The sequence below is a fragment of the Protopterus annectens genome, chromosome 6.part0, assembly GCF_019279795.1.
Source record: "Protopterus annectens isolate FY-2018-M chromosome 6.part0, PAN1.0, whole genome shotgun sequence".
NCBI classification, from domain to species: domain Eukaryota; kingdom Metazoa; phylum Chordata; order Ceratodontiformes; family Protopteridae; genus Protopterus; species Protopterus annectens.
Genome location: NC_056737.1, coordinates 1,226,096,452 through 1,226,109,198, shown reverse-complemented (window position 1 = coordinate 1,226,109,198; position 12,747 = coordinate 1,226,096,452). Strand labels below are relative to the sequence as shown.

Below are 12,747 nucleotides of genomic sequence, written 5' to 3'. Positions count from 1 at the left end.
AGTTTAACTTCTAGTCTTCAATCTGTGATTAACTTTGCTTTGTTTGTTAGGCAACAGGTTAGTAATATTAGTCACATTATTTTATCATTCATTGATGTCAGCAATGCCCCTTTATGCAAGATGTTCTTTGTTGATGGATTTTGTTGTTGCTGTTTAGCACTGCGAGGCTGTGGTATATAATACATTTTATTTTAATGCTTGTAAGGCTGGTGGGGGGGGGTATGAGTGTTTTACTATGCAATCAACCTATTAACTCATGCTCAGTAACCATGTGACAAGGAAGAGGGGAATTTAAACCCCTGTTTCCTGTACCGATTTTTTTCTGAGGAAATTGTCTTATTTAATTCAATGAAAAGCTTGCATTGTGCTTAAGTATATTAAATGCAATTTTGGTTTTATTTGATTTGTTCATGGTCCTGGGGATCCAGTATTGGTCTGCCTGGAATGATATGATCGACAGACCATGATGTTTTGCCAGAGATGGCCTACACCTGTCGCCCTTGGGATTCTGGATACTGGCTAAGGCTCTTGCCACCCCTATAGTGCCTTTTTTAGGCAAGGTTCAAATGACAAATTCACCACAGTAACAGGTACAAGCAAGCAAAATATGAGGGTAATGCTACTCAATGCTAGAAGTCTAAACCTCAAAATGCACTCACTCGAGGCACTCCTTAAAATGGAGAACATCGACATCTGTGCAGTGACAGAGACCTGGTTCAAGGCTCCAGAGAGCACCCCTGCATTACCAGGCTATAATTCATACCACACCATTCGGAACGAAGCACTAAAGGTGGAGGCGTGTCCATATTCATTAAGGATACCCACAACTCCAGGCTAGTTGCACAGCATAATGCATCCGAGATTATCCAAGTGCAACTAACTATGGTCAAGACAACTATCCAAATTGTAGCTTGCTAACAGACCCCCCACTATGCCCCAGGATTCCCACTCCTTATTTCTTGATACACTGGAAAGTATTAGGGTACAACCCAATACCCTAATAATGGGCGATTTCAACTACCCTACCATTAACTGGGAAAACTACTCATGTACCAACTCTTTTGCTCAACGTTTTCTGGAATTCACAAATTCCAACACCTTAGATCAACTTATTCACACCCCCACCAGCGGCAGCAATATCCTAGACCTGGTCATTACCAACATGGGCAACTGGTGTTCCACACCAGAGGTCAATTCCTTGTTGGTCAGATCCGACCACAAGCTAATCACCCTAGACATCCGCATCCCGCCCCCACCCCCAGTTAGGGACACCACCATAAAAAACTTCTCCAAAGCCAACTTCACACTTCTTAAGACAGAAGTGGCAAACTTCATGACACCCATGCAGACGGACAATAAAGGTACAACTGCTGAATCCTACACAAAATGCACTTTATAAGCACTTACACAAGTGCATGGATCATGCTATCCCTGATAGAACTAAGATGCTATCCTCCAAAAAAAGGAAGTCAATCTGGTGGTCCTCTGCCATAAACAAACTCTACAACAGAAGAAAGAAACTGTTGCAAAAAAAAGTAAAATCCCATGACTGGAGGAACTCCCTGGTCAACCTCAGTAAGAAGCTGAGATCCCTCATAAAATCCTCCAAAGCTAGTTATGAAAACAAAATTACCACTGACTCTAAAGACAACCACAAAGCATTCTATAGCTATGTCAAGAATCTCAATCGCAACACTCAGATCTGCTCTGAGTTACAGCACAATGGCACTAAATATACTGAACCAACTGATATTGCCAACATCCTGGCAGATAGATTCAGTGCTAACTTTACCCCCCTCTCACCCCCTAGAGGGCCCATCTCTATACCGGAAGAATGCAAAGTTCCTGTAATCACAGCTGCACAGTAAAAAACAAACTCTCCTAAGCCAAGAACACAGCATTCATGGGACCTGACAATATCCCAGGCTGCATTCTACACGAACTACAGAATGAACTGGCACCCTACCTAAGTACCATGTTCAATCATAGCCTCACCTCAGGCTTTGTGCCCACTGAATGGCGCACCATGATGGTTATCCCACCCCACAAAGGGGGAGTCACGACGGACCCCGGGAACTACCACCCCATTAGCCTGATGAGCCTGGTCTGCAAAGCCATGGAACATATCATCATGGAACTCATAAACAAAGACATTGGCAATCTCTGTCCTACCCAGTTCTGATTGACTTCTTTGAAGCAGTCCCCAAAGCCATAGATGAGGGTAAAGTGGTTCACACAGCTTATCTAGATCTCGCCAAGGCTTTCGACACCATCCCCCACTCTGGAATTATAGATAAGCTCACTAAACTAGGTATATATCCCTATGTCACGAGATGGGTTGCCAACTGTCTCACGGATAGAACCCACACTGTGAAAGTAGCAGACTCCAAATCTGACTTCAGACCAGTGACAAGTGAAGTACCTGTCAGACCTGAGTCCAGAGTCCTCTCCTGTTTGGTATCTACTTCTCTGAAGTGCAGGCTTACACAGAAGGTCTTTGGCTAACAAAGTTTGCAGATGACTGCAAACTAGGAGCCATAATCGAAACTCCTAACGATGTGGACATACTGCAAAATGGCCTCACTGAGACAGATACCTGGTGTCCAAGCCATGGCCTGAAGCTCAGTGCCAAAAAGTGTATTGTCATCCCCTTTGGTAAAAACTCTGTACCCATGAGCTACCACATAGCTGGTAGTCTACTTAACACCAAAAATGTGATAAGAGACCTTGGGACACAGTGGGACAGTAGTCTCTCTTTTGATAATCACATCACCACAGTGGTCAGGAAATCACTCTACATGGTGCACCTCATCACAAAAGGTTTCTCATCCAGAAAAAAGAGGTCATTGTTCCCCTCTACTCATCACTCATTAGACCCATTATAGAGTACAATGCCCCTTTTGGTATGTACCTCACAAGACATCTACAACAACTGGAAAGGTCACAGAAATACCTCACAAAGAGGATTACTGGCCTCAAACAGATGCCCTACGCAGACTGTCTAAAAAAAACTCTAGCTTTACTCCATCACATATCGCCTACTCAGAGATGATCTTTGCCTAACATACAAAGCTATGTCAAACCCAGAGCTGTTGGACATGCTCCACTTAAAGAAATCCCAATCCCTCTGAGCTACATGCTCTAGGGACCTAAACCTTGTCACCACAATAAACAGAACATGCTGGATGGATAGATTCCTGTCCCAGAGACTTCCAATACTCTGGAACAGACTACTTATCTATGTCAAACAGAGCTCCTCATTAGCACTCTTCAAGAAAAATCTTGATAATTTAATGGGAAATAGGAAATTCACCCCAGGGATCACTTCTGTGGCTCTGCTCGACAGGGGCACAGGAAAATAATTTTCTTGGGTGGCGAAAGCCAGGGTACATTTTTGGCTAGGCTTATATAGGACCTAGGGCCAATAGCCTAGTACCTACCTATGAACCCCAGATTGATCATTTTTACATGTTTAGAACATGCCAGTGTTACATTTATAAGTTCAGCAATATCCACTTCCAAAATCTATAATGACACAACTGCCCAGTTTAAATTATCCAGTTTGAGTGACAAATTATCAGGTCATTTGATAGACTGGAATTTCTTGGTTTTAGTTTGTGTGTTTACAGAAATAAAATGTATCAATTTATTTGTGATTATTTACCGGGAAAGTCTGACTGGGCATGGGACCCCTTTTTAACAAGGGCCCCAGAAGAAAAGCTTAAAAGTTACAATAATACATAAAGTCATAAAAATAAAAGTAAAATAATATATGAAACAGAATCAGAAAATATGTATATAAAATATAAATTTATGGAACTCAGAGCCATAGTTGGGTGTACCTTGCACCATTCAGTGTTGATCCCCAATCTGGCAATCCTCAACTGTAAGTAGAAAAAGAAAAAAATGTCCAGTTCCTCAATATGTCCTCCCCTTAGGAGGAAGATAGAGAGTGTCCATTCTTCTTAATATATGTCCCTCAACTTTATGCTGAGGGAAAAAAAAAATGTTTCTACTTTTTACACCTGTATCAAACCACTTGCTCCATTTGTGTTAAGTGGTTTGCTACAATGTATACCTCATACAAAACACCGAAGCTCTTCAGTCCTATATCCAGACTGCAAATGCAGTATCAGAATTAATTTCTGTACCAGCACTGGAGCTGCATTACTGATCAATTGACATCTCACAATTGTGCCTCTTAACATCTTGTCCCCTGGGCATCTGCCCCCTTCACCCTGAATACACTTCTGATAGAACTCATTAATGGTAACATATACATTTTAATTGTATTTACCTATTGAGCAAATAAAGAAGAATATAGAAGGGAACAGCAGATATGAAGATAAAACCACTTTCTAAAGAATGCTAGTAGTATGAGTGTTTAGAAAGTGCATTTAAAGTGAGGATAGTTAGTTCTAATAGAATTAGAGTAAATGGGTATAGAAATAGCTGCTACTGAATAGAATAATTTAAAAATTAATTTTACTCTGTGCAATTTATTTACACAAGATGCTGTTTTATCTCATCGGGCATGCCTGTCACCAGGATAGGTGAGACGGTCAGAGAGGGAAAGTTAAGGGAGAGGGTTGCTGTGATTATCCTAGTTTGTTACAAGAACATAGTCATAAGTCTGTTAGGTGTTTTCTCAGTTGTGTTTTAAAAGAGAAAAGGATGCTGTTGAGCCTTAGGTTTAGAGGAAGTGTGCTCTGTATTCCTGACATTTCACCTTCAGAATTGTTAGTTCTGCATATGTTCGGTAAGAATTTGTGTAGTTTTTTGAAAATTTGGCATTTCCAGACAAATTAGTTTTAAATTAAGAAATACTAGTATTACACGCTGCATTGGTAGTAGAATAGATGAAAGAAGAATGGGAAGGTTGGAATCAAATTTATGGCCGATGACCAAGAAATAATGGGCAGAAACAGCTTTTTTTGCCACAAGAGGAGGATCATTTTTGCTGACTGAAGGCAACTGCAAACTTTTTTTTTCTCTGTGTTTGCTAGTAATGGAGCTTTAAACCATGTTTTTGTCTTCCATTTTTGGGATTGATAATCTCCAAAGAGTTTAAAAAGGCAAGGAGCTAGTTGCCTTTTCTAAACTTGATATTTCACCTGATTGGATTCCTCATATTCTTTTTAGTTCTTGAATTGCATGCTCTCACAACTGAGTTTTCCTTTCTTTGTATGATCTTTATTGATTATATTTTGTAGGACTATTCAGGAACAACAATGCTTATTGCAACAAGCAGTAAAAAAGTGACAAACACAATTTAAAACATAAAACAATACATGTTTGATGAAAAACTAAAATCCTTTATAGGTTCATAGGATGTTACTAGATTAATGACCACAATGACTCTTACAAGCTTAGCTGTGCACCACAAACCATATGGGTCCCAAGTATCATGGGCATCTATATGGGGAGGGCATGTTTGTAGGGAGGTAACTAATGAATTGTTGGGGGATTAGTTAGGATAACACTTTTTTATTGACAGTCTGTACCCATATTGGACACTGGGGCCAGATCAGGGCTAAATTTATGATTTCTCATCAAATTGTCAAACTTTCATTTGAATAGGGTCAGGGATGAGCTTTGTTTTATATGGATGGGGTGCCTATTCTATAGTGTGGGGATCCTTTGGGGTGCATGTTTGTTTCTCTGGCATGTTCTGCTTATGTCACAAGTTTAGATCCCTAGCTCTAATGATTCTGCTGCTGTTTGTTTTGCACATGTGCAACAGACCCACTGGGGCTGGGGCTGAAGAAGCCCTGTAAGCCTGGCAAAGATCCCCGTTAAGCAGTTTGCAAGGAGACTGAATACAAAGACAGAGCCTTTAGGTGATCAATGTAGGACAGTTTATTCATGCCCTGAATTCTTCTGGTGAGTAAATTGTGTGTGCATTTCAACTGATGTCAGATTAAGTACATAACAAAGGAGGCACTGTATTCCGTGATAAGTCAGATAAGGGCCAAGAAAAGTGGTATTTTAACTTCCTTGGACCTGGATGCCATATCCTTTCCTATAAGAAGGGTGATATAGACTGATTTTCTTATTGTCTTAGATATATATGCTGGTCAAAGGCCAGCTTGCTGTTTAGATATTTTCCCAGATTCCTTTCTTTTGGGTTCACTCTTAGGGGCATTTTATCACTGGAGTAATTAACTTGGGTTGACAGTTTTCCAAATGGTATCATAATGTATTGTTTAATATTAAGTTTTAGCTATGGCTTTGGTGCCAGTCATTTGTCTGTGCTAAACCCACTTGCAAAAAATATTGGTGTCCAGGGGGGAATCTATAATAACTCCCAATTTACAGTCATCTACAAACATGGTGAACCAGAGGCTTTGAACGTTAGCCTTGTCTTTCAAGAAGTAGATGCCAAACAGAAGCAGGCCCAGCATGGAGCTCTAGGGTACTCCACTTCTTCTTGGTGGAGGTAATCTCACCAATCCTATCTACTCGGGCACCTGTCTGTGAGCCAGCTGGAAATCTAGCAAGTTATGTAAGGATTTACACCTAGCTTAGAGGGCTTGTCAACATTTCCTGAATGGGATATTATATTGAATGCCTTTGCCAGGTCAAGATGAACAATATGCACAATTTTACCCTTGTCCATTCCCTTGTGACTGTCTCAAAGAAGTCTCCCAGGTTAAGTAAGCATGACTTTCTCTTAACAAAGCCAAACTGGATTGTTAACACCAAAGGACTGGGGTCCCTGCAGATATTTACAGTATTACTGGCCAAAGATGTTCACAGGGCATTAGGTGAAAATGCCTTTCATTCTGACTCCTCTCTCTGCGGTACATCTCATATGCTGAGGCCATCTCCATGGGCAAATTATCTAAGAAATCACAGCATTGGACTTGAAATATATATATTTCTATATCTATACCTATATCTATATCTGTATCTATATCTATATAGAGAGATATGCTACAATCCCTGATCAGTTCAACTATTCCAAGGTCTGTATTTTAAATACCTCAGATGTTCAAAAGACATCCTGTTTTAAACCATGATTTTAAGAACTGCTTCCTCATTTTTCCTTGACTTGTGCAGTTCTTACATGTTTAGACTTCAGTTTGTTTTGGAGCTAACCTTCATTTGTTTATAATCTATCTATCTATCTATCTATCTATCTATCTATCTATCTATCTATCTATCTATCTATCTATCTATCTACCTATCTATCTGTCAATCTACTTGTCTTATCTATTTTGTGGCACTATATGCGAGCCATTTTTACAGACTAAGATACATGTTGTTCTTTATAATTGTACTTAGCTTTCTTATATCAGCCTTTTTCTTTCCTTCTTGATGCTGTTATAAAGTTATTTTTATTTTTGTACATGAAGCATGGCTCACATGCCATTTAGTGTTAAAGTATAGTGACCATTTTGCTACATTGATGCATTTTGGCATGCTTTATTATCTTGATCTGTGTCACGATTCTGTCCTTTATTTGCATTTACATGAAGCAGATCTTTGGTGCGACGGCTATGCTACACATTTTTATTTCAGTGTGAACCCCATCACTAAGCATTACATTATGCAATCTAAAATACTAACTGTGACATGGAAAAACCTTGTAGAAATTTTATTTTTTCTGTCAAGACAAGTGAGGAAACAAACAAAATTAACACAAAACAACAATTTATAAACTATAAACAGAGCCATTCCTATCAAAGCCATACCTACTCTGTTGATTGTGGTCAAGTAATGATACCAATGTTTATTCATATATTTAGCTAAAGGCATTCATTTTTACCTGTCTTCTTTTATTCGAGCTAATAGTGGTTCTAGCCACCCAGTAGCGCACTCACAGTGGGCATCTAGAAAAGCTATGACTTGTCCATGTGAAACTGATGCCCCATGAAGCCTGGCACGGATGAGTCCCGAACGATGCTTCATTCTTCTAATTAATACAGGCACTTCCAAATTCTGCACATATTCTTCTAATGTTTTCTTCAAAAACTCTGTTAATAAGTGTAATATGTATTTTAGAACATTATTCAATGTTTTCTATGCCATCAATCTTTCAAACATAAACAGATTAAAAACAGAGTTCTACTTTTGCACAACTAATGAATCGCCATCTTCATTTATAACATGTAATGAAGTACTTAAAGGTTTTTATTTAAAGTGCAGTTTATTTTTTCTGTTGGTTTAATAGATTACAGTCTGACCCTCAACATACACAAATACTAGCTATCTGTATTGTGGGGCATTTTAAGCCTAGCCAACTCTGTCATGGGTGACAGAATTCATACTAATTCATTCTCCTTCTCTGAATATAGTGAATCTAATTATTTGATAAAGAACAAATGTAATTTTGCCTAGGCTATGTTATCTAGTCTTCTCTGTCGCAAAGTTTGTACTCAGTGTGTATAATGTCATCTTTATGAACTGCAACTGAAGTTGAGTTCTTTAACTATTGACAATGTTCGTTTTCAATTTATCCCTGTCCAAATATTTGCACTCTCCACATATAAATTCACATTGTACAATCTGAAATTGTATGTAGTTTTTACGTATAAGTTTTTTTATATAACTTCATTATTTAACTATAACCATATTATGTTCAGTGAAGACCTTTTTGGTCCAGACTTCTGCTGAAAATGGGATATTATCCCAGTCAGAATTTCCTGGTAACCAAATGTCAAACAAATAAATAAATTAAAAAATGATGCACATTTATTTAAAACATATATGTCTTATAGTCTTCTTTGCCAAAAGTTAAAAACTAAAGTGCCACACTAACATATAAATCGAAGGAAGAAATTGGAGGAGAAACATGACAAAGGGAGGGTTCAGGAATGAAAAACATTGAAGGTAGAGTGTTGACATGATTGTACATTGCAATATATTATATTATAGAGGCTATTAATCTAAAATAATTCTGACTTAGATCAGTTTACACTATTTTATGAGTGCTTGTATTGCAAATTGCATGCAGCACATCTTGTTCACTTTATTAGTGTTTTTCATTTGATTATCCAGCAGTGATGTACCTACTATAACAGGATCACATCCAAAATTTACTTATAAGAGTTACACAAATCACTAGGATTTTGTTTTGTGCTCTGTGGAGCAGTAATTGGCTGCCACTGGTGCATTTGCTAGATCATGTACACATAGAGTCACTCCTGCCACCATGGACCTAATCCAAAACTCCCCCATTAGCTGATGAGAGACTGAGGCATCCCATTATAGCATCATACTCACTTTTTTATGTACATGCCATAACCATTTCCCTACCCCAGTGCATGATGTGCAGTGACAGAAAGCCCTTGTTTTGTTGTTGTCCAGCACATCGCCTACTCCGAGGTGATCTCTGCCTAACATATAAAGCTATGTCAAACCCAGAGCTGTTGGACATGCTACACCTAAAGAAATCCCAATCCCTCCAAGCTACATGCTCTAGGGACTTAAACCTTGTCACCACAATAAACAGGACATGCTGGAGGGATAAATTCCTGTCCCAGAGACTTCCTATACTCTGGAACAAGCTACCCATCTATGTCAAGCAAAGTTCTTCATTAGCACTCTTCAAGAAAAATCTTGATGAGTGGATAGGAAATAGGAAATACACCCCAGGGATCACTTCTGTGTCTCTGCTCGACAGTAGCACAGGAAAATAACGTTCTTGGGTGGCATAAGCGATGGAACCTTGCTAGCTAGGCTTTCGTAGGCCCTTGGGCCGATAGCCTAGTACCTACCTATGAGCCTATGAACCTATGTCTGTTTGCGCATGCCCTCAGTATTTGTAAGTATGGGATATATGCCCTGATATCAAGACCAAGGCTGCCGTCCCTCATTATGACCCAGTTGCTTAGCTCCAGACAGATGGATTAAAGGAATGTGTTTGCTTTTAACATCAAAGGCCCTAATAAATATCACATACGCTCTACCTTCAATCATATCAAAACAACTGTCTTGTAAACTCATTACCATCCTGACTTTATAGTTATCTTTCAAAAAGACAGCAGGCTGTAAAATGGAAATATGATTTTTCTTCCTTCTACCTATATCAGAAGATATCCCCAAGGACCAAAACTTGGTCCCTTACTAATCAATCTACTCATCAATGACCTCCAAACAGAAACTAAAGATGTCACCATAGTACAGTATGCAGATGATTACATTCTCATCTGATTCACAAAGAACCTTTCTATCCTTGAAGGAATAACTCAGAAATCCATTTCTGCCATTGCAAACTGACAAGATAACTCTCATCTTCACCTAAACATTAAGAAGTCTAAGTTAACTTCATTTACACCCAAACAACTTTTAGTTCAAAAAATCAAACTCTTTTTAAAATGACATCAGCTGATAAATGAAAAAAAGATATATTTTGCAACATTACTAGAGGGTCTATATTATCATATTGCATGCTCAGAAGAGCAAATGACAGATAATCGACCCCATGTAAGTGAAAGCTTACAATGTCGAAACTTCAGAACAGTGATTATTTTCCAATGGAAAACAATCACTGTTCCAAAGCAAAAAAAAAAGTAAAACATTACTTAACTTAAATATACCAACTCTGAGATCGCACTACAGTGCCAAAAAGGCAAAGTAGCGAAAGCGGCCAAACAAATTCTTTCCCAGGGAAAGAATTTGCTGAAACGCCGCTTCACTATTTTGCAGTTATTCGATGATCTGAAGAAGATACCGAAAGCACTTAACGTTTGGAATACAGAGGGACTGTTTTATTCTACATCAAGATTTTAACTTGACATGAAGATTTTAACTTTTTCTACAATAAAAGGATTTTAACTGCCATTAAAGCTAGAAGCACTTATTTGATCTGTTAGACTGGTTAAGCTGTATCACAGTTCATCACAGTCACACAGCAGCTACTACATCTTCAGTGTAGATACTTTGTATATCAGACTAAAAAGACTGGATATTTTGGAGCCATCATAAGACTGGATACTTTGGAGCCATCATTTCGCTATAGTATAACTGCATTCACAGTGTGAATGTCTTGTAAGTGAATTTAATTGAAGTACTGGAAATTTATGCAAGTTTTTTACTATATATGTTGCACTTTTAAATGTTTTATATCATTTAACCACACTACCTATTCTCCAAGATAACTTCACTTCATTGGTCATTGTTGTACAGCGTTTCATTTTGAATATTGTTTCTACTGTCTAATAAAGTAGCTTTAAATAGATAAAATAGTAACCACACATTTTGTTTAAAATGAGGCCATTTAATCAATTTGGACAATCAGAACATACAAAAAACTTGCTCAAATAATTTAAAGAAGATATTGCCCTATAATAAGCTAGCAAATCTCATCCCCTTACTCTGTGTTATACACTGCAATCCCTTGTATGCCATGTTTGAACCTACCTCTGCTTTAGAATTTTTTAATACATAACTGACTACAATATGTATACTCTATACCTTTACAAAAAGAAAGCTTAGTTCATAGTATTGCCATGGGTTTCAATAGATACTAAAAATACAATTAAAGCCAAACATTCAGCCAGGAAGAACTGGAAAAGGAACACTAGCACTACAGAACTACAAACTTTTCCTGAGTTTAAGGAAAGAAACAAGAACGGCAACAAATATTGCAAAAGCCTTGTACCTGAGACATGAAAACAAAGCAAACTGGTCTAGACCCAATCAGTTTTGAAAAGAAATAAAACACTTAACAGGAGCATTAACTAATGCTTCAGCTACCAAGAATGAACCCTTAACATCGAAGCATTCTATATTTGCTAATGATTATGCTCACCTTTTGCAGTCTACCATAACCAACATAGCTAAAGCCCTTTCAACAATTTCCTCCCCCACCAACAAAGAACAAGAACCATCATCCCCCAATCTATACCTTTTAGCTTCTTATGGAGCAACCTTTCACATCTCTGAAATTTCAGTAAGACAGACCAAGTCCCTACTTCTCAAACTCAAGAGCTCAGGATCTAAATCCAGCATTGTTATCTCACCTTCCTTAGGCTTGCAGCTGAAAAAATCACTAAACCCCCATTACTCATATCTTTAACCTCTCTCTCTCACCTCTGCCATTGTCCCACCAGCATTCAAGCACACAGTTATAATCCCTCTGCTTAACATCACTTCTCCTAATAGGTTGAAGCATTATAGACCTATTTCTACTCTGTGCCCTGTTCTAAAATATTTGAAAAACATTTATGCAAACGACAACTCATGCACACAGCTATTGCCAAAACGAAAAAGTAAAAGAGGTCTGGTGCAGACTAGGGCGACTCCCCACACAGCTCGAACAATAAACTGAATAGCGAAAAGAACTTCCACAGGTTACATCCACAGATTTTATTGCGAAAAAATTCTTCCACCAGTTACATCCACAGGTTAAGCGCTTTCAACTGCATAAATCACAGTCTTCATCAGAACCAGATAACTTGATAATTGTCCTGTTTATATATTAATTACTTGAAAAAAGGCGCCAAATTTAATTAAAGCAATAGCTCTCCATTATATTATAATATATATTTAAAAAATATTTAATAAAATATATATATCAACTCATCCAAGTTACTGAATCAAATAAAACACTTGATATTATACAAATATAAGAATTGTGCATTAAACTAGTAACATAAAAATATACATATTACATATGAACCATGATTTTAAAAATGTTAAAATATTAAAATAGTGTCACAATACATACTACCATAAATATATATTTACCATAAAATATACTATTTAACCTAATATTAAAAAAGGTTTTATACTAATGCT

The 12,747-nt window shown here is 37.8% G+C and overlaps 1 protein-coding gene across 1 annotated transcript in view; it reads right to left on the bottom strand.

The window, feature by feature from the left end:
- GALNT13 (polypeptide N-acetylgalactosaminyltransferase 13) overlaps positions 1–12,747 on the bottom strand; it is a 1,383,758-nt gene that overhangs the window by 1,199,439 nt on the left and 171,572 nt on the right. Inside the window, exon 3 of the mRNA XM_044074835.1 lies at positions 7,772–7,979. Coding sequence (XP_043930770.1) covers positions 7,772–7,979 — 208 coding nt within the window. The remainder of the gene's footprint in view (positions 1–7,771; positions 7,980–12,747) is intronic.